The following is a 27,930-nucleotide window of genomic DNA, read 5'->3' on the forward strand; positions in this document are numbered from 1 at the left end:
TCCAGCCCTTTAAAAGCCAGGTATGATTATAAAGTTCATAAACTTAATGAGTAGACTATTGATATATTCCAAGAGCTCGGTTCCTTGTTGTAAATTAATGTTGTAAGAAATATTTCATTGGAATCTGGAGATTGGGGTGAATTTAGCCTTAAGAATGCATAAATTAAAGCTGGCTAGTTAGCAACATTATCAATGGTTAGTTTTAAAACCTGAGTTGAATAACTAATTACTGATAAATCTTGTACCGAATGCGCACTGTATAAATTTGGGTTTAGTGCGTTTGGCCGAATTAAAATGAAGGGAAATGTCTGTATGTTAGCATGGATGCTAGCTAATAATAGTCAGTGCTGATAGCCGCTAGCTGATAGCCGCGCATCCTCGCGGCTCTTTAAACGCGTTCGCTCCGGCCACAGAGCGCGTGCAGTGTTGTAAGGTGAGCTGCTGGGCATACAGCACCCGGACTGCTTATAAACTACTGAGAACTGCTTTTAATTATTTTATTTATTATAAGGCTGTATGCTATTTAATGTCGCTAGAACATCACTTCCGGTTAGCGCGTGCAGTGTTGTAAGGTGAGCTGTTGTACACACAGCACCCGGACTGCTTACAAACTACTCAGAACTGCTTTTAATTGTTATTATTTTGTTTATTATAAGGCTGTATGCTATTTAATGTCACTAGAACATCACTTCCGGTTAGCGCGTGCGACCGGAAACAGCTGAGTGCGTGCGGCGCGGGAGTTACATGGCTGAGTTTGGAGCGGTGGTGAGGGTCTGAGTGTGAGAGAGATGATGGTACAGTGTGTAAACACTGCTGTATCACTGTGAGGGTGTAAATAACCCCTGATACTCTTCACTCATAACTCAGTAATACTGTAGTCAGAAGTAAAGCAGAATGAACACATCAGAAGTCTGATATCTTTGAGTGTCAGTGTGATGGAGAGTTTAAATCCCAGCTCTCCTCAGCATTGTCCCATGCTCTATCACTGGACATGTTTTACATAAACACCACTTATATTAACAATTTAAGGTTTTAGTTTAAATAAACACTCATTTCTGTGGGGAAGAACGGCATCATTTTAACATGGCTGAGATGAAGCGCAGAAGAAGAAAAGAACATCCAAAGCAGGAGACGGAGTATTACACATCTGCTGGGAAAGACAAACCTGGAAATATATAAATTCAGATAAAGGTAAGGGTCCATTCACACATGCCATCCTATGTTCCTTTTGACCTAGACTGCTTTCATTAACAGACAGGGCATTAGGATAAAACTGGTGTGAAGTTCACGACTGGATTAATATTTCATTTTTTCTTATTCAGGGTGTGGAGTATTCAGTTCAGTCCCTTTTGATGAGGGAGACCTCTTTAACCTCGCAACAGCAGACACTCTGGCAATCATCGAACACAGTAAACAGGTAATATATATTTTTTTACAGTTGTGAAATTATATTGAGCTCTTATTATATCTTATAAATCTGTATGTACTGTGTATGCCTGAGACCTGTTTCATTGTATATCAGGGCTTTAGTGATTTACATGTGTTTTGTGTTTATTGGCGTGTGTATGTAACAGACATGGTTTAGCAGTACACTGGGTATATGGGGACGTTGTTGTAATGTGATAGTCAATGTACATAAGCAGCTGTGTGTATAGTGTCTGACAGAAACCTGGTCTCGAGGGACTTCACTTTATAAAGTTATTGTATGAGCACCATTAACTTTATTAAATTAATTTCTCTTAAATTTGCATCTTATAGATGTAGACTTACTGACTATTGTACTTCCTTATCCCTCAGAGGTAAGGGTTTGTTACAGAAGCACCAAATAGCAGATGTGACCTGGGTGATTGTATATCATGAGAACAAAAGTGACCCAAATATTATAGTATAGTTAAGGCAGCAATGTTCTTGCTGGGTGTAAATAATATACCATATATACAGTGTGCTTTGCTAATGTACTGTATATACAGTGCACTTAAAATCACCCCAAAAGCCTGACATAGACCTTATAGAGTATCTGTAAAATGCAATAGTAAAGGAAGTGGCAGATTGTTGTTGCTCTAATAAAAATAAAAGGAATATTTGTTGATTCAATCTTGGTGGAAACTACTGGAATTTTCACAGAAACAGTTTTATGCATAGTCATTTGTAGAACTAGCAGTTCTGCAAAACCTAGTATGTCGGACTAAATACTAAGACCTTGTTTGCGATTGTTAATAATACAATTGCTGGTGATCCAAATGCTTTTTTTTTAAATATTTCTAAACATACCAATCTGTTTTAAATTAAATGTTTTGTGTAAAACTTAGTTTTATGTATCTTTTGAAATTAATGTCTTGGTTTGATATGGTTGCTAATGCAGTAAAATTAATTGCATTAAAATGTGACTTAAGTATCAAATACATTCTAGGGCTACTTAATGTTTATAACAAATGTGAGAAAGATTTCTTGTTTCTGTTTTTAGAATGTAGCTGAAAACATTAGAGGTTACTGCAGTAGATGAGTTGGAGGCTGCTGATCCAGGAGAAGAGTGAGAAAAGGTAATTTATAAAAATCATATTCTGATTATTTATTCCCAAAATGTTGCAGGTACTTTGCATTGTTTTAGTATGTTTTTATCAGTACGTATTGTCTCTCTTAGTCACTGGGAGAGATTGACTGGATGGGTGAACACTATCTGTGAACCATGTCTTGAGATCAAAATGACTGAGATTTTGTGTGCAGTTTTAGGTGCTGGGGTTAGGATTGAGTTAGTCTGTGTGTATGTAGTGTGTATGGCTGAGACCTGTTTTATGAGAACACTGTGTCTAATAAGGACATGCATAGACCATCATGTAAGAGTCCTCTACCAAAGGAGTATTAGTGTGTCCGTGTGTTTGACAAATACATGGTATATCAGGGCTTTAGTGATGTACATGTTTAGTGTTTATCTGAGTGTATATGGAACAGACATGGTTTAGCAGTACACTGGGTATATGGGGACGTTGTCAATGTACATAAGCAGCTGTGTGTATAGTGTCTGACAGAAACCTGGTCTCGAGGGACTTCACTTTATAAAGTTATTTTATGAGCACCATTAACTTTATTAAATTAATTTCTCTTAAATTTGCATCTTATAGATGTAGACTTACTGACTATTGTACTTCCTTATCCCTCAGAGGTAAGGGTTTGTTACAGAAGCGCCACATAGCAGATTTCTTGTTTCTGTTTTTAGAATGTAGCTGAAAACATTAGAGGTTACTGCAGTAGATGAGTTGGAGGCTGCTGATCCAGGAGAAGAGTGAGAAAAGGTAATTTATAAAAATCATATTCTGATTATTTATTCCCAAAATGTTGCAGGTACTTTGCATTGTTTTAGTATGTTTTTATCAGTACGTATTGTCTCTCTTAGTCACTGGGAGAGATTGACTGGATGGGTGAACACTATCTGTGAACCATGTCTTGAGATCAAAATGACTGAGATTTTGTGTGCAGTTTTAGGTGCTGGGGTTAGGATTGAGTTAGTCTGTGTGTATGTAGTGTGTATGGCTGAGACCTGTTTTATGAGAACACTGTGTCTAATAAGGACATGCATAGACCATCATGTAAGAGTCCTCTACCAAAGGAGTATTAGTGTGTCCGTGTGTTTGACAAATACATGGTATATCAGGGCTTTAGTGATGTACATGTTTAGTGTTTATCTGAGTGTATATGGAACAGACATGGTTTAGCAGTACACTGGGTATATGGGGACGTTGTCAATGTACATAAGCAGCTGTGTGTATAGTGTCTGACAGAAACCTGGTCTCGAGGGACTTCACTTTATAAAGTTATTTTATGAGCACCATTAACTTTATTAAATTAATTTCTCTTAAATTTGCATCTTATAGATGTAGACTTACTGACTATTGTACTTCCTTATCCCTCAGAGGTAAGGGTTTGTTACAGAAGCGCCACATAGCAGATTTGTTGTACCTTGTAGTAATGTGATAGTCAATGTACATCATCAGCTGTGTGTATAGTGTCTGACAGAAACCTGGTCTCGAGGGACTTCACTTTATAAAGTTATTGTATGAGCACCATAAACTTTATTAAATTAATTTCTTTCAAATTTGCATCTTATAGATGTAGACTTACTGACTATTGTACTTCCTTATCCCTCAGAGGTAAGGGTTTGTTACAGAAGCACCACATAGCAGATGTGACCTGGGTGATTGTATATCATGAGAACAAAAGTGACCCAAATAGATTATAGTTAATGCATCATGCGTATTATTATATTGCTGGGTGTCAATTATATGGGTGCAAATTAATAGAGAGCCAAAAGATTATGAAAAGTAAAAAAATATTTATATATTGTTAATTATGTCCAAATGATAGTCCAAATGTGTTAACCTGGTTAAGAAGATGCTACAGCCAGGCTTACATTGTCTGATTTTTGGAATAACTCCAATATTTTACTGCTGTCTGTACATCAGATAGTCAGTGGAATGCGAGCGTAAATTTGAAACGTTAGTGAAGCTAAATGTATGTTTAAAATCAAAAATGCTTTGAGAATCTAATTGGTTTGTGTCCAGCCTAAAGGGAGGTAATAGCCATTAAAATATCCCTGGACAGGTCCATATAAAAGCATTTAGTTTTGTCTATTTTAGATTACCATTGTAAAGGGCCAATCTAAGCCTAAGAAACAGGATTCAAAAGAACTTTGTGAAAAGACAAAAAAGTAAGGTTGCCTGATAGACATTATTTTTGTCATAAGAAATTCTGTTAAATAATTATAAACTGAGTATTTGTTTTGGTTATGTTTTTAAATATGTACTGAACAGTATCTTACAATAACAAAAACAGTTCTTGAACAAAAAGAAAATATGACAAAGGTTTATATTGATAATTTGTATATCATATTACTGTTCAGTAGAATATACAAAAACCTTGTTATTTTATCACCTCAGCTTTGAAATTAAAGGTATGCATTTAAATTGTAAAATTGAGTCCTTGATATGTCCTGTGTAGAATTAGGCTAGTATTAAGGCATCAAGATAAATTGGTGAAAATCTTTAATGTTATGATTATTCAAATCGATGAGCTTTTAGTTACAAACGAAACATACAGTAGTATTAATTTTGCATCTGCTTTTAAGATAAACTCAACATTGATGCTAGTGATGGAAGTGACTCTGAGAGTGGGGCTGATGCTGCAATTTGGATGCTTCCTGAAGACACCAGCACAGATCAGTAGGTTTTCTAACCTGTTCTAACCATGTTTAATATGCGCCATAATATGTCAGTCCACACTGCTAATGTACTCAATGATGATTTCTTTTTTACAGGGATGTGAAGCAATCGGACACCAGAAGAGGAAAATGGTTTGCGTTGCATTTTTTAGGTTATGATTTTCAGGATTTTCAGGACACTTTTTCAATATATTAATTAGCAATAAGAATTTATATTACAAAAGGTAACATTATTCACATTTATTTGCTATTTATAGTCCTAAACAAACCTCTGCCATCATACCTCTTTCACTTACTGTCTGTGGTTATGTTTGCATACACTCATTGATACAATTGAGTTCTTTCGATGTCCCATCTACATTTATGGCAATAGCAAACTCCCATTCCCAGAGCGACGTAGAAAAAGCTTTGGAGTTCCCATCAAGAAATGTACACACCAGGCATAACGTTATGATCTTATAACGTTATGACTAGTGATTGAATAACACTAGCTCTTTATTATGGCAGCTGATCGTGGGTGGGATTTATTAGGATTGTAATTAGCTTTACAATTTTCCTCATTTTAAATTGGTTTAAGTGTCTTTATGTAATTCATTTGTATATCTAGCTCTCTGCAAGCTTTATATAACACTGAGCATTTTGGAGATTTCACTATGCACTAAACATTCAAATATCTAAACATCTTGGTTATCAAATTTCATTTATAATGGGTTTTTTGGTTAGTTTGTTTATGAATATTTTGCAGAGACTAAAAACTCTAAAAGAAGTCCCGAAAACTACAAGGAAAGGACTTGTTCTTTTAAGTCACTGATGTCTTGATAGTGCACCATGCTGTCAAGTCTGTGTTTGTGTGTGTCAGAGGGCCAATAAAACATGCCTGTCCCTTCAATACTGTGTGATGTCTTGTTTGTGTATTGTTAAAACCAATGTCCTGATAAAGCCCGTATGTCCTTACAAACACTATTTTTGTCAGAAGGCGGGACATTCCGAGCAGGTCCTCATATACAACCATAATGTCAGGTCTTTATATAAATTGTTTAAATTTGTGTAAAGTAATTCTGAAGTGAAATTTGTTTTCCTCAGAGCTGATTAGATTTTTTGACATTTGTAGCATCACTGTAGCACAAGGGGAAGGGTGGGTACCTTTAAACCATGGTACAACTTGTTTACCAGGCAAAGTCCACCTAATACATAAAACCAGTATGTGTGTGTGTGTGTGTGTGTGTGTGTGTGTGTGTGATGAGGTGAATATCGATGCTTCCTCTGAGTTGATGTATGTGGAGGTGTGTGTGTGTGTGTGTGTGTGTGTGTGTGTGTGTGTGTGTGTGTTGTGTGTGTGTGTGTGTGTGTGTGTGTGATGAGGTGAATGTCGATGCTTCTTCTCGAGTTGATGTATGTGGTGTGTGTGTGTGTGTGTGCGTGTTTGTGTGTATGTGTGTGTGTGTGTGTGTGTGTGTGTGTGTGTGTGATGAGGTGAATATCGATGCTTCCTCTGGAGTTGATGTATGTGGAGGTGTGTGTGTGTGTGTGTGTGTTGTGTGTGTGTGTGTGTGTGTGATGAGGTGAATATCGATGCTTCCTCTGGAGTTGATGTATGTGGAGGTGTGTGTGTGTGTGTGTGTGTGTGTGTGTGTGTGTGTGTGTGTGTGTGTGTGTGTGTGATGAGGTGAATATCGATGCTTTTCTGGAGTTGATGTATGTGGTGTGTGTGTGTGTGTGATGAGGTGAATATCGATGCTTCCTCTGGAGTTGATGTATGTGGAGGTGTGTGTGTGTGTGTGTGATGAGGTGAATATCGATGCTTTTTCTGTAGTTGATGTATGTGGAGGTGTGTGTGTATGTGTGTGTGTGTGTTTCTGCTGGAGATGATGTATGTGGAGGTGTGTGTGTGTGTGTGTGTGTGTGTGTGTGTGTGTGTTTCTCTGGAGATGATGTATATATGTATGTATGTATGTGTGTAAAGGTACATGTGTGTGTTTGTTTGTGTAGCAGTGTGTGTAGAGGTACATCTGTGTGTGTTTGTGTGTAGAGGTGTGTGTAGAGGTACATGTGTGTTTGTTTGTGTAGCGTGTGTGCAGAGGTACATCTGTGTGTGTTTGTGTGTGTAGAGTGTGTGTAGAGGTACATGTGTGTGTTTGTTAGTGTAGCGTGTGTGTAGAGGTACATGTGTGTGTTTGTTTGTGTAGTGTGTGTAGAGGTACATCTGTGTGTGTTTGTGTGTAGAGGTGTGTGTAGAGGTACATGTGTGTGTTTGTTTGTGTAGCGTGTGTGCAGAGGTACATCTGTGTGTGTTTGTGTGTGTAGAGGTGTGTGTAGAGGTACATGTGTGTTTGTTAGTGTAGCGGTGTGTGTAGAGGTACATGTGTGTGTTTGTTTGTGTAGTGTGTGTAGAGGTACATATGTGTGTTTGTGTGTGTAGAGTGTGTGTAGAGGTACATGTGTGTGTTTGTTTGTGTAGAGGTGTGTGTAGAGGTACGTGTGTGTTTGTTTGTGTAGCAGTGTGTGTAGAGGTACATGTGTGTGTTTGTTTGTGTAGAGGTGTGTGTAGAGGTACATGTGTGTGTTTGTTTGTGTAGCGGTGTGTGTAGACCTTTTCCAAAAAAGTGTGTAGATTTATACAACACTTTTTTTTGTAGATTTATGTCTGATTTATTTTCTGTGTGTGTGTGTGTGTGTGTGTGTGTGTGTGTGTGTGTGTGTGTCTCTAGTAACTGTTCACCTGCCTAACTGTATGTATATCAGAAGAAATAACACAATAAACCGGAATAGCAAGAATTAATAACAGACCCATTGCTACACGCATACACACACACACACACACACACACACACACACACACACACACACACACACACACACACACACAAATATGAGAAATTTTTCTGTGACATTTTTTGGGTCTGTCTGAGCTTGTTGGCTCCACCCTCACAGAAAGCCAACAGGTTCTTGTACTTGATTGGCTAAGAGAGTGGGGGTCATGGTGGCTTTCCCACACTCTGATTGGCTGGTGACTCTGGCCTGCAGGTCTTCACCTTACCCATGGCAGTTATTTCAAACTCCACACGCAAAACGCAGGAGACGGAAAAGAAGCAGCAGAGAAGAGAAACAGGACGAGTACTTAAGATTGTAAGATCTTCTCACACACACACACACACACACACACACACACACACACACACACAGGTAACTGCTGCTACACAACACTGGGTGTCTATTGTGCATGTGTGTATGTTTAATAGATGTTTATGATGTTATAACGATCGTGTCACATGCACAACTTTCTTCGATCTTTCTCTGAGATTTGTCTGTGAAGATTCTCAGTCATCCGGCTGCAGTTATCTGGAAGTTGATTCATATCAACTAGACTTCATCTGAGGAGCTTCTTATCTGAGCATGAGTAGTGAAACGTTATGAAGTTCAGTTGACATGATTCCACTTCCAGTTCTCTGGGATTCGTCTAAACTAAAAAGAGTAAGGGACCTTCGAAGGCACCCTAAATATGCTCCCTACATAGTGACATGGGGAAGTGATGATTCACCAATGTGATTTGACTATAACAATATTGTGCGTTGAATGTCTCAATGTATCATAAAACCGTTTATCACAACACATCTATTTGTTTATTTCAGTTATTATGATGATTATTTATTTATTTGTTTGTTTAAATATCTTTAATAGATTTACAGCTTTAACAGACATCTTTTAATCTGCTATCAATCAGCTAGCATTGCTAACTGGCGGTTGTTTATGTTCAGTTTAAACATTCACACAATCACTGTGTTACATTTGCTGACTAACATACCGACACACTGAGTTGTACACAGCATGATGAAGCTTTGCATGTGTTTCTGCGTTAGCATTGTGCAGGTATGAGTAATCGCTCCATCGCCTGGTGGCTCAGACAGATCGGCCTGCCGCAGTATGCACAGACCCTGGAGAGAGAGTATTATGGGCTGGAGGTGGGTATGTCTCCATTCACACCATTCACAGATTACATTGCTGTCAAAATGCCCTGTGGCTCCGCCCCCTCATGTGCTGTGGGAGTGGTCCGAGTGTCTGCGCTCGATTTCTCCTATTACGATAAGTAGTGAAATACAGTTTAGTGAGAGTCCTGCTGTCAACACTACTGCAGAGACACCTATCTGTCACTCTGTCTGTCTGTCTGTCTGTCCGCCAGTTTATCAGTCTGTCTGCCAGTTAACTTGTGTCTGCCTGCCAATTTACCTGTCTGCCAGTTTGTCTGTCTGGCTGTCTGGTTTTCCAGTTATTTCTGTCATCCTTCTGGTTTGCATGTCTCTCAATCTGTCTGTCTGGCTTTTTGTCTGTCTGTCTGCCTGTCAGTTTACCTTTCTGTCCATCTGTCTGCCTTCCAGTTTACATTTGTATGTGTCTGTCTGTCTTTCTGTCTGCCAGTTTACCTCTCTGTCTGTTTCTCTGTCAATTCACCAGACTATATGCCTGCCAGTTTATCTGCCTGAAAGTTGACCTTTCTGTCTTTTTTCTTTTCATTTGTCTGATTGTACTTCTGTCTGTCTAAATATCAGTGTTTTTATTTGTATATATGTCTGTCTCACAGTGTATTTATCTGTCTGTCAATCTCTCAGTGGCTCCATGGTTCAGATTATTTGTACGTTTATTTGTCCCCTACTGATGCCTCTTTCTATATAAATCAATCTTTCTTGAGTTGTCTTAATTGCATGTGTGTGTGTGTGTGTGTGTGTGTGTGTGTGTGTGTGTGTGTGTGTGTGTGTGTTCAGGGTCTTTTGATGGTTACTGATGCTGAACTGATCTCCATGGGTGTCGAAGATGCTGATCACAGAATGACCATATTAACTAATCTCCAAAAACACCAACAGAGCTTACAGCCAGGTATGACCACACACACGCATGCTCACATGCGTGCACACACCCATACACACAGATCTGCATGAGGTAAGTGTTATAATTAAGAACTGATGATTTTAGGCCTGGTTTCCGTTTTATCTCTCGTGTGAATGTAAAAATATTCTGTTGAATTGGCAAAGTTCCTAAAATATGTGTTTGTGTGTGTTTGTGTGTGTTAACCTTGTGTTATCCAGGCCCACCCACTATTGAGGTTCTGGCCCCACCGCTGACACACGCAGAGCAGTTCCTGGCTAAAGGAAAGAAAGTAAACAGGAAGTTCTCTCTCAGTTCTTCTGACCTGTTTCGCCAGAGCATCATCCCTCGCCTTAGTCGCCGTGACAACCACACTCTCTCCATCTCCTGCTCCAATCTCCACCCACTCAATGATCGCCATCATACCCTTACCCTCAAACCCAAACACAGGTAGAGACCCAGCAACTATTTTCAATGCACCACTTACACAATCCTTCTTCTCCTTCTTCTTTCAGCTTCTCCCATTAGGGGTGCCACAGCGGATCATCCGTTTCCATCCCTCCCCTGTGCTCTACATCTGCCTCTTTCACACCAACTACCTGCATGTCTTCCTTAACCACATCCATAAACCTCCTCCTTGGTCTTCCTCATTCCTCCTTCCTGGTGGCTCCATCCTCAGCATTCTCCTATTGATATACCCCATGTCCCTCCTCTGCACATGTCCAAACCATTTCAATCACACCCCTCACCTTGTCTCCAAAAGGTCCTACATGCGCTGTCCATCTAATAAACTCATTTCTAATCCTGTCCATCGTCGTCTCTCCCAACGAACATCTCAACATCTTCAGCTCTGCTACCTCCAGCTCCACCTCCTGTTTTTTACTCAATGCCAACCATACAACATCCCAGGTCTCACCACAGTCCTATAAACTTTCCCTTTCATTCTCACAGATACTCTTCTATCACAAATCACTCCTGCTCCACTCTTCTCCACCCACTCCACCCTGCCTGCACTCTTTTCTTCACTTCTCTAACACAATCTCCATTACTTTGCACTGTTGACCCCAGGTACCTGAACTCCTCCACCTTCTCTACCTCTTCTCCCTGCAACCACATCACTCCACTGCCCTCCCTTTCATTCACACACATGTACTCTGTCTTACTCCTACTGACTTTCATTCCCCTTCTCTCCAGCGTGTACCTCCACCTCTCCAGGCTCTTCTCAACCTGCTCCCTACTTACATTTACATTTGCGGCATTTAGCAGAAGCTCTTATCCAGAGCGACGTACAAAAGTGCTTTGAGTCTCTAGTAATGAATAAATCTACACTGGTACACATAATTAAAAACTTAATATCAATATGACTCTTGAATTCTACAAAGCAAACTTGGAAAGTGCTAATTTAAGTGTTTCAGGAAGAGGTAGGTCTTCAATCGTCACTTGAAGATAGTCAGGGACTCCGCCTCAGACATCTAGGGGAAGTTCATTCCACCACCTCAGTGCCAGAACAGAGAAGAGCCTTGAATTGTACTTACCCCTCATTCTGAGAGAAGGTGGTACCAGTGGAGCAGTGCTGGAGGATCTCAGACAGCGTGGTGCAGTGCGAGATGTGATGAGGTCACTGAGGTAGATGGTGCTGGACCATTTTTGGCCTTGTAGGCAAGCATCAGTGTTTTGAGTCTGATATGTGCATCTACTGGAAGCCAGTGAAGAGAGCGCAGCAGTGGGGTGGTCTGTAAGAACTTGGGCAGATTGAACACAAGTCGTGCAGCTGCGTTTTGGATCATTTGCAGTGGATGAATAGTGTTCAGGGGAAGACCTGCCAGCAGAGAGCTGCAGTAGTCCAGTCTTAAAATGACAAGAGACTGAACAAGCACCTGGGCAGCCTGTGTGGACAGAAATGGTCGAATCCTTCGGATGTTGTAGAGAAGAAATTGACAGGAGTGAGCCACATTAGCGACATGTGGGAAGAAGGACAGTTCATTGTCCATAGTTACCCCAAGGTTACGAGCAGTGGCTAAAGGGGAGAGCAGAAAATCATGAAGTGTTATTTGTAGATCTTTACCTGGAGATAAATCACCTGGAATGACCAGCAGTTCTGTTTTGCTGGGGTTGAGTTTTAGTTAATGAGCACTCATCCAGTCATTCCTACTCTCACCACTAATCACAATATTATCCACAAATATCATAGTCCACAGAAACTCCTGTCTGACCTTGTCCTTCAACCTGTCCATCACCACTGCAAACAGGAAAGGGCTCAGAGGCGATCCTTGATGCAGTCCAACTGCCACCTTAAACCAGTCTGTCGTTCCTACTGCACACTTCACTGCTGTCACACTGTCCTCATACATGTTCTGCACCACCCTCACATACTTCTCTGACACACCAGACTTCCTCATACAATACCACAACTCCTCTCTCCACCCTGTCGTATGCTTTCTTTAAATCCACAAACACACAATGCAGCTCCTTCTGACCTTCTCTATACTTCTCCATCAACATCCTCAAAGCAAATAATGCATCTGTGGTGCTCATACTCGGCATGAAACCATACTGTTGCTCACAGATGGTCACCTCTTCTCTCAGCCTGGCTTCCACTACTCTTTCCCATAACTTCATGATGTGACTGATCAACTTTATTCCCCTGTGGTTACTGCAGATCTGCACATCTTCCTTATTCTTAAAGATCGGTACCAGCACACTCCTTCTCCATTCCTCAGGCATCTACTTACCTTCCAAAATCTTGTTAAAAAACTCCACTGCATCTCTCCTAAACATCTTCATGCTTCTACCAGTATGTCATCTTGTCTAACCGACTTTCCACTCTGTCTGACCTCTTCCGTGTATCTCTCACTACAGTCTTCCTCCTTCAGTTTCCACCATCTTATTCTTCTTTCAGTCCTCACTCTCCTCCTCTTCTTCTTCACCTCCAAAAGCATCCTAAAGACCACCATCCAATACTGTCTGTCTACACTGGCCCCTGCCAACACCTTACAGTCTCCAATCTCCTTCAGGTTGCATCTCCTACATAGAACATAGTCCACCTGTGTGCACCTTCCTCCACTCTTATACATCACCCTCTGATCCTCTTCTTCTTAAAATACGTGTTCACCACTGCCATTTCCATCCTTTTAGCAAAATCCACCACCATCTGTCCTTCCACATTCCTCTCCTTAAAACCATACCTACCATCACCTCCTCATCATCTCTGTTCCCTTCACCTACATGCTCAATAAACTCTGCCCAATCACCAATCTTTCATTCCTAGGTTCACCTTCTACCACTTCATCTAACTCCCTCCAGAATTCTTTCTTCTCTTCATCTCACAGCCGACTTGTGGAGCATAAACACTGATGACTTTTATCATCACCCCTTCAACTTCCAGCTTCACGTTCATCACTCTATCAGAAACTCTCTTCACCTTCACTACACTCTTATTGTACTCTTCCTTCAGAATCCCCCCTACACCATTTCTCTTTCCATCCACACCATGATAGAACAGTTTAAACCCTTCCAATGTTCCTGCTCTTACTCCCTTTCCACACAACATATCTACCTTTCTCCTCTCCATCATATCAGCTCCCTCTCTCCCTTTACCCGTCATAGTACCAACATTTAAAGTACCAACCTGAACCTCCACTCTCCTCCACTTCTCCTTTCCCTGCTCTCTCTGTAGACGTCTTCCTCCTCTCCTTCTCCTCCTTCAGACAACAGCAGCACAATTTACACCAGTACCCTGTTGTTAATGATACCTGTGGTGGTTGTTGGTAACCCGGGCCTCGACTGATCCGCTATGAAATTCTGATTCCTGATCTGCATATTTGATTTGGTGCATGTTTTATGTTGGATGTACTTCATAACACAACCTCCACATTTCTAAAACATTTAACACATTTATCTGGGCTTGAGTCCGACACTTAGAGACTTGTACAACCCCAATGGCTGAGTTACCACTTACACAATCCACCAAAAAAATTATATACAACATACTCTGACCAATCAGGACTTGGCACACACTTTCCAATCAGAACAGAGCACACACAATGATGTGCAATAGTTACATAGGATAGTGTAACAGAGTATACAGTAACCAATCAGATTATCTCCCCGTCTTTCTTTTTCTTTCTTTCTTTCTTTCTTTCTTTCTTTCTTTCTTTCTTTCTCTCTCTCTCTCTCTCTCTCTCTCTCTCTCTCTCACACACACACACACACACACACACACACACACACACACACACACACTTCCTCATATTCTCTACAATGCTGATAAGCAGTGCTACAGTTGTGCAATGCAGGTTGCCAGGTGGTCAGTTTTTACCCTCAGGTTCAAAGATCTTTTAGGTTTTTCCAGAGTTGACAGAACAGAGCAACAGTGCAGGAGCTTCAGAGGTTCTTGTTTCAGACTGGAAATTGCTGCTTTACTGTGGCCAGGTCGCTTTGGTGGTGCAAATGAACATTTTGAAGATCTTGAAAGATGTGTGTTGGGTTGTGTTGTGTTCCAGGCTGTGTGGCCAACATTCTTTTCATATTAGATAATCATCTCATTTGCAGGATTTTATTGCATAATTCATCCAAAAAGCAGAGTTTTCTCTCACAGCTGGAGTTCTGGTGGAACAAAAACAGTAATAGGAAGCAGATTACTCTCGTAAACCTGTAAGCAAAAACCAGCAGCAAATGGCACTGTGCTTTCGAGCTTTCTTTTTCCCGTGTAAATACAAAGCAGTGATGAAACAGTAATTCCAAACCTTCAGCCTTTTCTAGAAGGGACATTCTCCCATTCCCCCAGAGAGACATGAACTCATGAGTGTTTACTCAATAGACATGATGTTCATAACCATCCTGCAAAATCTTACTCATGGTATTGTGTGTGTACATTTTTACTAACGCAAATTTCATCGTTATCGACTTCAGATCATGTGCATGGATTACTGGGTCGACTGTGTGAGAAGAGTTCTAGCACAGGGAGGGGTGATGATCCATGTGAAGAGACGAACTCAAACGATGAAAAAAATGTGTATTTAAAAACAGGTTACAGCTAAAAGATATAATAAAAAACTAAGGCCACACGAATACGTTTTTAGTTCGAGAACGGCGTCATAATTCAGCAAAAACACAACTTTTAAAAACACTCTCTGAAGTGGATACGTTTGAAAACTGCATTTTGACTTTGCAGTGTGGACTGTGATAACGAGGGCTTTCGAAAGCGATGAGGCTTTTTCAGTTCTGCGACGACGCCTTTCCTCAAAATTGCCACGACTTTTCTAAGAGCCTGAAAGTAAATACATGGCAGGCGGAAATGATGCAGGTCGAATCGTTTTACCTTTTGCTCATGCGCAGTACATAAGCGTTTTCAGCCTTTTCATTTTGGATGAGTAAATTTTAAGAACCGATTGAAACCGATAGTGTGGACGCAGGATGTTTTCAGACGTTCTGTGTTTTGAAAAGTATCTGAATCGAACGAAAGTCCACAATTTAAAAGAGAAAATCCAAAACTCTTTGGGAACGTGGGAAAAAGGTTAAACAAAGACTCGCAAAGAAAGCCGAAACGCTCAACGTCTTAACAGAAAAAAACCCAAAAAACAAGGACATTCAGGAAAAGACAGGAGACCAAAAGAAAAGAAAAGAAAAAGCTCAGCCAAAGGGCGACTTAAATACACAGAGGACTAACAGGACTCAGGTGGGAACAGTAGGAGATAATTTGGGACACTGGGACAAAATGGCGACACCTAGTGGCAAAAATAGCAAAAAACTAAATCCTCGTCAGATCCTGACAATTTATTGGTTTTCTCCCATCCTAATGCTAGTCCACCAGATCAGGGAGTGAGCACGCCGTCCAGAACATTTAACCCAGATTCATAAAAAATAAATAAATGAAAAAAAATAAAATAAAGTGAGCTGACACACTCAACAAACTAAGTAAAATAAATATAATTATGATGTAGAAACAGCGGTGTATAAACGAAGGGATGTCCATCTGTCTGCACAGCACTGTACACCAGAGACCTGCACGGGACGGAGTTTTCAGTCTCGTTCACACCCACAAAAAAGGCCGCAAGTGAAATATAGTTTCATTTTCACTGCACTGATGCTTCTTCCTGATACTCTGCTTTTTTAGTTTCACTCGCTTCCTTTTGAATAAAAAAGAAACGGAAAATAAAAAAAACTTTTCTTTGGGAGTGACGACGATGGACAGGATTAGAAATGAGTTTATTAGAGGGACAGCACATGTAGGACGTTTTGGAGACAAGGTGAGGGAGGTGAGATTGAGATGGTTTGGACATGTGCGGAGGAGGGACATGGGGTATATCAGTAGGAGAATGCTGAGGATGGAGACACCAGGAAGGAGGAAAAGATGAAGAACAAGGAGGAGGTTTATGGATGTGGTGAGGAAGACATGCAGGTAGTTGGTGTGAAAGAGGCAGATGTAGACGACAGGGGGTATGGAGACGGATGATCTGCTGTGGCGCCACCTAATGGGAGAAGCTGAAAGAAGAAGAAGAAGATGTTTTGTTTTATTTGAGTTTGAATGTTTGTGTAAATAATGAACATGGACAAAAACAGGGAGCTTTTCAGAACATGAGCTAAAATGATGTCTTATAAAAACAGGCGGAGGTTTTGTTGTGTTTTGTGCAGTAAATGCATAACAGTTTATCAGTTTTTATTCATTTTTATTATTATTTTTGTAGATTTTTAACACCACTTCGCAGGAATCCCGTGAATGATTACATGAGTATTTTACCGCCCGCATCCTCATTCACCATCAAATCTGCAGATCTCTAATGCACACTAAACAAACACTCACTTTTAAAATTGTATTTATTTATAATGTAAGTGATCTAATATTTCACAGGTTTTGGAAGTGACTCAGAATCACTTCCTTTAAGGGTTCTGTTTTTACCCTGAGTGTAAATTTCATTCTCTTTAGCATTGTCTCTTTGTTTCCATTTCTGATGTAAGGGGCAGGAAATAAAGCCCTCATGTAGGTTCATGTGTGTGTGTGTGTGTGTGTGTGTGTGTGTGTGTGTGTGTACTAAGACCTTTTTTCACTTCTCTGGTGTATCCGGTGGTGACTGACCCATGCTTATGCTGACAGCTGGTCGATTCAATCTGGCAACCCTGGGAAGGGTGGGTAATAAAGTCAGCGTTGTGGTGGAGAAAAACAGCCTGTAGGCACAGAATCAAGCTGACACAAGTCTGAGGCGTGGACATGCTCACTCAGGCAGAGGGAGCTCCGAGCCTCCCAGCTCAGACAGGTAGGGGGAGGACAGGAATCTGGGGAATGTAAGACAGACAGAGAGGGACGAGGTTAGGCTCTGAGAGACCATGGACACTCCTGTTTGTTACTTTCCTGTGTTTCTATCCCGAATCGTTATGTGGATTACGTGTGACCTTTAACACGCCAGTGTGTGTGTGTGTGTGTGTGTGTGTGTGTGTGTGTGTGTGTGTGTGAGAGAGAGAGAGACGGTGTTCAGGTGAGTTTGGTTCTTCTCACTGTGTTTTTATTACTGTGTGTGTTGATTGTATGCGAACCTGCAGGAACACTGTTAATGATTGTCCTGAAGTCAGAGGACACACAGAGACTGACAGCAGAACTTTCACTGACCCTGCTGTATCATGTTCAGCATTACAGCTGTTGGTGCCCTAATAGTGTGCAATTAAGACTTAAAGTAACATCTGGACTGTCCTTATTGTGTTACACAGATACACTAACACACAGGGTTGAATTACCATTCTAACATTACATACTGGGTTGAAGAAACACCAGTCGGGTGGAACGTCCAGTCCACACACAGATTATGAGTTGACCTGTGAAAGGGAATTCACAGTATTGGAAACAGAAAAAATTGGCAGATGTGCTGGGCAGATGTTGTGTGTTGTTAATAAAATGCAGGGGTAAAACCTGCTGCAAATTCGGTCCAAAGATGGACAAGCAGTAGATTGGAGACAGGGTCATACTGTATGTCCTCAAGGCTCATTGATTGATCCCATGTGGTCCAATCCTGCAGTGAAGCTTCTGTAGTGCAAAAATAAATAGAACACACCTGCTGAGGTCAAAGAAACCCATCCTGACTCCTGTACACCATTCAATTTGGTCAGGTTTTCTTTTTCATCATGTGGAAAGCTAGGTGTGGTTTACCCTGGGAATTGATGGCATCAGGAAACAATATGGGAAGAAGACAAGCAAGAGGAGGAAGTGATGCTCTGGGATGATGTTCTGCTGGGAATCATTGGGTCCTGGTGTTCATGTGGATGTGGATGAAGACCCCCTGCAAATACACCCTTTCATGGAGTTCTCTAATGGCAGTGTCTTTTTTCCTTAGCATTTGCTTTTCCCTGCACATCCACACTGAAACACACTGCTGGAGGAACATCAAGGTGCCTTCAAAACTTCTCAAAAATCTCTATCTGATAGAGCCATGCAGGGTCTACATACGGAATAGTAAATGATATGAGGAGCCATTTGGGATGGACGCTAAGTTTCCTTTTCCTTTTCGGATGTTCAGAAAAGGGAAGGAAATATTTCCAACACCACTCCTGCAGGGTTCCTGAGTGTGTGTGTGTGTGTGTGTGTGTGTGTGTGTGTGTGTGTGTGTGTGTGTGTGTGTGTGTGCGTGTGTGTGTGTGAGTCACAGACCATCAGAATTCCTCATTAAATGAATTTCCAATGTCAAATGAACTTCCTGTTTAAACAAAGGTAGTCTTGGCAGCAGCGTGTCACAGAGTTTATAAATTCTCATCTATTAAACAGCTGCATGAAGGTTCAGACTTTTAACCTCAGCTCATTATCTCACGTATCTTACAGCAAGAGAAGGAGTGTGGGAGTCTTCATCGCTCAGGTGAGCTCAGAATTCATTCTGATTATAATTCATGCATTGTATTGTTGAAATCTTTGCATTTTAAGTGAAGGATATTAAAGGTTTAAAATACTTTCACATTGAAGATGTAGTGGTTCTTCCTGGGTTCCTTGTAGTGACTTACACAAAGAGATGATACTGTGAGCATCATATTGATGGTATTCATGTATAATTTGAACATTTCTTTAACTGAAAGCTCCAGTGGTTTTATTTTGAACATTGGGAAATCTTATTTTGTTCATTAAATTATCTTAAAACTTTCTTTAGGTGTTTTCGAACCGTAAGGACATGGACTCTCTAAAAAAAGAGCTGGAAGAGGAGCTTAAGCTCAGCACTGATGATATCAGAAGTCATGCCTGGTATCACGGGCAGCTACACAGAGAGGTGTGTGTGGGTGTGTGTATTGACATTGTTAACAGATGTGTGTGTGCTATTCCACAGATAGGGCAAAGTGTATGTGTGTGTGTGTGTGTGTGTGTGTGTGTGTGTGTGTGTGTGTGTGTGTGCGTGTGCGTGTTTGTGTGTATACGTCTGCGTGCGTGTGTATGTGTGTGTGTTTGTGAATGTGAAACCTAAGTTAATGTACGGTGTTTATTAACTTTGGATTTTATTAAATTTGTATTTGCTCACTTCACTGGTGTGTGTGTGTGTGTGTGTGTGTGTGTGTGTGTGTGTGTATAGGAAGCAGAGGACCTGTTAAAAAATGATGAAGATTTCTTGGTGCGAGATTCTAGCACAAGTGGAGGTGATTACGTCCTGAGCTGCATGTGGAAAAAACAGCCAATGCACTTCAAAATCATCCGCATTGTCCTCCGACCAAAACAGGTACACCTACACACTCTACCCCAATCAGATACAACTACACACTCTACCCCAATCAGATACACCTACACACTTTACCCCAATCAGATACACCTACACACTCTACCTCGACCAGATACACCTACACACTCTACCCCAATCAGATACACCTACACACTCTACCCCAATCAGATACACCTACACACTCTACCTTGACCAGATACACCTACACACTCTACCCCAATCAGATACACCTACACACTCTACCCCAATCAGATACACTTACACACTCTACCTGACCAGATACACCTACACATACTACCCCGACCAGATACACCTACACACTCTACCCCGATCAGATACACCTACACACAACCCCGATCAGATACACCTACACACTCTACCCCGACCAGATACACCTACACACTCTACCTACACACTCTACCCTATCAGATACACCTACACACTCTACCCCGACCAGATACACCTACACACTCAACCCTAATCAGATACACCTACACACTCTACCGCGATCAGATACACCTACACTCTCTACCCCGACCAGATACACCTTCACACTCTACCTACACACTCTACCCCAATCAGATACACGTACACACTCTACCCTGATCAGATACACCTACACACTACCCCGATCAGATACACCTACACACTCTACCCCGACCAGATACACCTACACACACTACCCCGATCAGATACACCTACAAACTGTACCCCGATCAGATACACCTACACACTCTACCCCGATCAGATAAATCTACACACTCTACCCTGATCAGATACACCTACACACTCTACCCCGATCAGATACACCTACACACACTTCCCCGATCAGATACATCTACACACTCTAATAATAATAATTATAATTTAACCTTTATTCGTCCCACAGTGGGGAAATTTCTAGTTTTTCAGATATCCCAACTCATCTGGAAGCTGGGGTCAGAGCGCAGGGTCAGCCATGGTACGGCGCCCCTGGAGCTGATAGGGTTAAGTGCCTTGCTCAAGGGCTCAACAGTGGTAGCTTGGCTGTGCTGGGGTTCGAACCGCTGACCTTGTGATCAGTAACCCAGAGCCTTAACCACTGGACTACCACTGCCCCTACCCCGATCAGATACACCTACACACTCTACCCCGATCAGATACACCTACACACACTACCCCGATCAGATACACCTACACACACTTTCCCGATCAGATACACCTACACACACTACCCCGATCAGACACACACTACCCCAAACAGATACACCTACACACTCTAGCCCGATCAGATACACCTACACACTCTACCCCGATCAGATACCTACACACTCTACCGATCAGATACACTACACACTCTACCGATCAGATACACTACACACTCTACCTACACTCTACCTTGACCAGATACACCTACACACTCTACCCCGATCAGATACACCTACACACACTACCCCGATCAGATACACCTACACACTCTACCCCGATCAGATACACTACACACTCTACCCCGATCAGATACACCTACACACTCTACCCCGATCAGATACACCTACACACTCTACCCTGACCAGATACACCTACACACACTACCCCGATCAGACACACACTACCCCAAACAGATACACCTACACACACTCTACCCTATCAGATACACCTACACACTCTACCTGACCAGATACACCTACACACTCTACCCGGACCAGATACAGCTACACACTCTACCTACACACTCTACCCCGATCAGATACACCACACACTCTACCCTGACCAGATACACCTACACACTTTACCTACACACTCTACCCCAATCAGGTACACCTACACTCTCTACCCCAATCAGGTACACCTACACACTCTACCCCGACCAGATACACCTACACATACTACCCCGACCAGATACACCTACACACTCTACCCTGATCAGATACACCTACACACACAACCCCGATCAGATACACCTACACACTCTACCCCGACCAGATACACCTACACACACTCTACCCCAATCAGGTACAGCTACACACTCTACCTGACCAGATACACATACACACTTTACCTACACACTCTACCCCAATCAGGTACACCTACACTCTCTACCCCAATCAGGTACACCTACACACTCTACCCCGACCAGATACACCTACACATACTACCCCGACCAGATACACCTACACACTCTACCCCGATCAGATACACCTACACACACAACCCCGATCAGATACACCTACACACACTCTACCCTGATCAGATACACCTACACACTCTACCCCGACCCGATACACCTACACACTCTACCTACACACTCTACCCCTATCAGATACACCTACACACACTTCCCGACCAAATACACCTACACACTCTACCTACACACTCTTCCCTAATCAGATACACCTACACACTCTACTGCGATCAGATACACCTACACTCTCTACCCCGACCAGATACACCTACACACTCTACCCTGACCAGACACACCTACACACTCTACCCCGGTCAGATACACCTACACACACAACCCTGATCAGATACACCTACACACTCTACCCCGACCAGATACACCTACACACTCTACCTACACACTCTACCCCAATCAGATACACCTACACACTCTACCCCAATCACACCTACACACTCTACCTACAAACTCTAATCCGATCAGATACACCTATACTCTCGACCCCAATGATAAATCCTCAACATTCTAGCCCAAACAAGTACACCTAATTTCCCTGAACAGATATAGCAGGTAAATGCATATATTCACTTTTTAAACAGGTATATGCACAAAACTACTCCGATATATCTAGAATTCATTGGCGCACAGAGGTACATTCTAGCTTAACTAGGTGCAATCGCCTGTCAAACTCATTCTTGATATCCGTCTTCAAGACCATTGTAAATTTCATCAGGTGTGTTGAAACAGGCCTAAACTTGTAAGCCCATGTAGCTTTGTTCAAACCAAAGTAATCACTTATATTTCTACCCCAAAGATCTGCACTTATATACAGGATCTTTGGCCTAAGACCACCCTCATGTCTACACCCTCAGTTTATTTTTGACTCATTTGCTAGTCACATAGTCTTGGAATAGAGCAGATTAGGTGGTACACCACTCAATGCCGTAATACATAGAGGAGTATTAATGAAAAACTGAAGTAAAGAGTAAAGGCCCAAGAACAACAAACAAAAAGAAACAAACCTTGTGTTGTGTTCCCTCCACTTCCACTTGGTTGAAAGGAAAAGGTCTCCCAGGTGCTTACCAGCTGTATGGATCAGCACCCAGGGTTTGATAGACTCTGGTTTATTTAGAGGATTACATAACAGATATCAGAATTGTATGTGTTTCTCTGTTTGTGTATCTGTGTGTAGGGCTACGCGAGGGAGCTGTTTCAATTTGAGAATGATCAGTTCGACAATATTCCAGCTCTGGTTCGCTTTCACGTCGGTGGGCATCGGGCAATATCGCAGGCTTCTGGAGCTGTCATCAGTCACCCTGTCACACGCACCCTTCCACTGCGACTCATCAATGAGCGTCGGGCAGGGAGGCCATCAAGCACAAGTTCTGCACCAGCGCCTCGATGGTCAGAAGAGAAGGGCAAGAGGAGGAGTCTAAGCTCCACACATATGGACATGCTTCAGGTCAACAATTACAACCTGCTCAGGTAGGATTTTAAAGGTGGCCTAAAGGAATTGTGTGAGAAAATTATTTGCATTGCTATGGAAAAAAGTAAGCAACACCAACTGTTTTTTACAATTGTGTTTTATTTCATTTATTCAGCTAGCTCGAGTTAGCTCGCTAGTTAGTAACCTAACTAGCTAATGTGTTTGAAATGCAATAATGCTTAGTTTGCTTAGTGTGTAATAAAGTGGCTGATTGTGTGTGTGTGTGTGTGTGTGTGTGTGTGTGTGTGTGTGTGTGTGTATAGAAGTGGCAGTCAGCCTGCTAATCTAGAGACAGTTGGAAAACCGTCTCTACAGTCAGCGCAATCAGACAGCAATCTTCGTCCAGGTACACACACATAACCCTGCACACACACACACACACACACACACACACACACACACAGATACACACACACTCGTACACATTCTGTTTACCCTGATCTCCTTCTGCTCCAGCTGTACCCCAGAGCACTCCAGCACCGGATCCTCTCTCCCCGGTGTTCCGTACAGGCAGCGACCCGTTACTTAGCCCTAGCTCCACCCACTCACACAATTCCAGCCAATTAACAACAGGAGGTTGCACACTCCGTGGTTCTGATGGACAGCTGCATTCTCGGGCTCCACCCAAACCGTTCAGAGTTTCCGCCCTGTTTTCAGCAAACTCGCCACCCATACCACGGATCTCAGTCAACCCCGCCTCAGTCTATGATGAACTCGTGCCTCAGGTTTGTGTGTGTCATTTTTTATTGTTTCAATCCTTTTAATTCTGTAACAGAAAATTATTTCTCCACTTTTGACTTTTGAACTCAGATCCCTCAGTCAATGCTGCCCAAAGGTCCAGCAGCTCGTCTCCGTGCTCAGGAAAAATGGAACAGCCGGGCGCGGATCACAGAGACCAGCTTTGCTTTTCTCGAGGCAGAGAAAGATGAGGAAGAAAATGAAGCAGGGGTGGAGAAGGATAAGAGGGACAAAGTGATGGAGGTAGCAAAAAACAGAGACGACTGGCGATTCCTCCGCCCTGAGAAAGAAACAACATCTTCCATTCAGCTGGATTCGTTCCGCTCGCTGCTGCTGCCCGACAACAACCGTCCGCTGGAGCAGGGTGTACTACACACACTCAAAGAGCTGTTCGCCTCCACTGACGCCAACACAACCGCTTTGCACATGCTCAGTGTGGACTGCCAGGTGAATCCACACTCCACCTTGTCAAACACGTTTCTCTCTATTATTAAGGTCCATGCTTCTCACTTCATTTACATTCATGGATTTTCACAGACGTCTTTATCTACAGTAGTTGAGGTTTGAGAGGTCTAGCAGTGGCGGTTTGGTGGATGCATGCCGAGGGAATACCTATAGGCCTCAGTGTGCTCAAAGTAGAGACGACGTCTGAGAGGGTTGCACATAACCTGAACCTCTTTTGCAACCTCACAAGTTTGCAGTGCAATGTTTATCACTGCTTTAATCACAGGCTTTGTTGTATAGTGTGTTTTCCATGTGTGCAACATGGTGTGTGTGAGCTCTACACAAAGTGCTTTGCATTTCATGAAGGCCAGCTGAAGGATTTGTGAATGTCAGGCCAAATCTTGTCTTGACATGATGTTGATCAATATTGCATCATGATGGTTCATATATGATCTTCACACAAGCATTCGGGAAACACTGTACACCACCTTTAAGTCCAACATTCTTAGTCCAGCAGCTGTCCAGTGGTGGCCTCCAAAATGGCACACCATCGGAAGAAAATACTTTTCCATATTATTACTTTAAATTTTCGAATACTAACTAAAATTTATCTAAATCCTTGCTCCTTTAGGTGGCACGTGTGACCGGTGTAACAGAAGAGCAGAAGAGGATGATGGGCGTGAACTCAGGACTGGAGCTCATCACACTGCCACATGGGAGCCAGCTCAGACAGGATCTGCTGGAAAGACATCACCTGTTAGCGCTGGGTGTGGCCATAGATGTGCTGGGCTGCACAGGCTCTGTCATTCAGAGGGCACTGGTCCTTCATAAGGTTATCCAGTTGGCTCAGGCTTTGCGTTCTACTGCTCAAGACCTCTACGCCTTCAGTGCTGTCATGAAGGCTCTTGAGTTCCCGCAGGTCAGAGGGAAAAGCTATACTCTATACATGGTGCACCATGAAAATGTCTATACTGAGTGTAGGAATGTTTGGAATTGCAGAATCAAGTTTTTCCTGACCATCCACACACACACACACACTCACTCACTCACTCTGAAGTTTGCTAATATTTGTGTTTGCTATTACTTCACATAATCAGAAAGAGTTTGGAGCTACAAATAGGTATCAGACCTATCTGTCCTGCCCCAGGGCTAAATGGTCCACAGACAGATGCTAGCTTGTCTCAGCTTCTAGAATGCATTCACATTTGTGGTTTTGGGCAGACTCCATTATCCAGAGCTTTGAAGTCCCCTGATACCTGTGTACTAGGTCACAAAGTAATAAGACCACCAGTCTATAAATTCTGTTGGGAAGGAATATGGATAAAAACTAGCACTTTTCTTTGCTAAGTATTTCTGGAAGAGGCAGGATGTTTGACATGGTTTGGAGAGTGCTACTGAGGCTCAACTATTTAAACATCTAGAGGAACTTCATTTCAGAACCTCAGTGTCAATTCAGACAGTCTCGATGTATACCATTCTTGTACCCTGTAGGCATTAAAGTTGGTCTGACATGTTAAAAATTTTATTTTTTACTAACAAATTTCTTAAAAACTGTTGCTTGGGTCAAAGCCCATATCTTCTTCTTCTTCTTCTTCTTCTTCTTCGTCTTCTTCATCTTCTTCTTCTTCTTTCTCTTCTTCTTCCATATACTGTACCATAATGTGTCTTAGCTTTTCACTGGAATGTATATGTGTTTACACCCTTTTCCAGAGCAATTTCAATTCATCTCATTACACAGATCAGGCATAACATTATAACATAAAAACATTCTGAGTGGTGAAGTGAAGAACACTGATGATCTCTTCATCATGGCACCTGTTAGTGGGTGGATTTATTTATTAGGCAGCAGGTGAACATTTTGTCCTCAAAGTTAATGTTAAAAAACAGGAAAAATGGTCGAGCGTAAGGATTTGAGCGAGTTTGACAAATTGAGATGTCTAGATGACTGGGTCAAAGCGTCTCCAAAACTGCAGCTCTTGTGTGGTGTTTCTGGTCTGCAGTGTTCAGAATCTATCAAAAGTGCGCCAAGAAAGGAACAGTGGTGAACCGGTGACAGGGTCACGAGGACGAGGATCATTGATCCACCTGAGGAGCAAAGGCTGGTCCGTGTGGGCTGATCCAACAGACGAGCTCCTGTAGCTCAAACGACTGCAGAAGTTCATGCTGTTAATGACCGACGGGTCACGACTGATTTAGCAGCAAAAGGGGAACAACACAATATCATTTAGATGCTCATAATGTTATGGCTGATCTGTGTATACAGCTGAGCAGTTGAGGGTTAGGGCCTTGCTCAAGGGCCCAGCAGTGACATATCTAAGCAGTTTTGGGATTTTGCAGAACCTTCTGATTCTGCATTCTAACCTCTGAGTTGTATATATACATGTGTAAGATGTGGTGTTTGTGTTTTGTAGATAATCCGGTTGGAGATGACGTGGCGAGTGTTGAGGAGGAACCACACCGAGAGTGCTGTGATGTTCGAAAAAAACCTGAAACCCTTCATGAAGGCACTCGCTGAGGGTGATGGTGTGTGTGTCTTAAGTTTCTGATCAGCCACATGCAATTGTCGTCATGTAACCTTGAGTGTTTGTGTGTGGGTGTGTGTGTGTTTAGAGTCAGTGGTATCTGGTCCTGTGTCGTTGCCTCACATGGTGCCATTGATAAAACTGATGGAAGGAGAGGATGGAGTGGAGAACAGTGAGAGAGGTTGCCAGGTCCTCTACAACATCCTACAGTCCTCACGCCGTACCGCTAATCATGCTAACGACTACCAACAACACGCACACCAACTGCTATCAGGTATACACACTACAAAACCAATGCTACATGCTACATACCAATTACTGAAAAACTACCAAGAGCACTCCTGATACTACATGTTGAAATCTGAGCAATGTGATTGGCTGTCTGATCTGTCCATCTTCCTCTGCAGCAGGTTGGGAGCCAATCCCGGAGCTGCTGGAGGTCTTCCACACCGAGTTTGCTCTGCGTTTGTTCTGGGGTCATGCCGGATCTGTGGCAGGCAGAAAGGAACGCTATGACAAATTTGACAAGATCCTCACCGTCCTCTCCAACAAACTGGAGCCTGCTCAAACCTCTGAAGTCTGACCTTCAAATGACCTCACACCATGACTGTGACTGAGGTGACAGGAACCAGGACATCAGATCCTAACAGATTACACTGATTGGATGAAAGACATGGACAGCTTTTTTTCTGCAGCTGGGAAAAATCTTTCTCTGATTGGATGAAAGTGGTGAAAAGGCTTTCTTTTATTGGATGAAAGCACGGGAAAGGTTTTCTCTGATTGGATGAAAGCGCTGGACAGGTTTTTGTCTAATTGGACAGACATGTTGGAAT

General features: G+C 42.3%; 1 protein-coding gene across 3 annotated transcripts; it reads left to right on the forward strand.

Moving 5' to 3' along the window:
- On the forward strand, positions 1-27,888 carry sh2d3a (SH2 domain containing 3A). Of its 3 annotated transcripts, none has more exons than XM_046837439.1 (16): positions 1-20; positions 8,237-8,338; positions 9,070-9,171; positions 9,970-10,081; positions 10,291-10,519; positions 18,873-18,906; positions 19,192-19,308; positions 19,606-19,749; positions 23,100-23,392; positions 23,657-23,739; positions 23,850-24,118; positions 24,204-24,578; positions 25,207-25,494; positions 26,987-27,098; positions 27,186-27,371; positions 27,505-27,888. In XM_046837439.1, the coding sequence occupies exons 2-16, from the start codon at positions 8,252-8,254 to the stop codon at positions 27,678-27,680; spliced, it is 2,607 nt and encodes an 868-aa protein (XP_046693395.1). In that variant the 5' UTR covers positions 1-20; positions 8,237-8,251; the 3' UTR covers positions 27,681-27,888. The 3 variants fall into 3 exon arrangements, with proteins under 3 accessions (XP_046693395.1, XP_046693396.1, XP_046693397.1); XM_046837440.1 differs by having other exon boundaries at positions 27,508-27,888; XM_046837441.1 differs by lacking the exons at positions 1-20; positions 8,237-8,338 and adding an exon at positions 8,591-8,609 and having other exon boundaries at positions 9,080-9,171.
- Positions 27,889-27,930: the final 42 nt, after the last annotated feature.

The sequence above is a fragment of the Silurus meridionalis genome, chromosome 24 (genome assembly GCF_014805685.1).
Source record: "Silurus meridionalis isolate SWU-2019-XX chromosome 24, ASM1480568v1, whole genome shotgun sequence".
NCBI lineage: Eukaryota > Metazoa > Chordata > Actinopteri > Siluriformes > Siluridae > Silurus > Silurus meridionalis.

Bases quoted from the DNA above. Each gene is read 5' to 3' on its own strand.
- sh2d3a (XM_046837439.1), top strand. From the start codon at position 8,252: ATGGCAGTTATTTCAAACTCCACACGCAAAACGCAGGAGACGGAAAAG. The intron at 8,339-9,069 runs GTAAGATCTTCT...TTTCTGCGTTAG, and splicing joins CAGGACGAGTACTTAAGATT to CATTGTGCAGGTATGAGTAA. The intron at 23,393-23,656 runs GTAGGATTTTAA...GTGTGTGTATAG, and splicing joins AACAATTACAACCTGCTCAG to AAGTGGCAGTCAGCCTGCTA.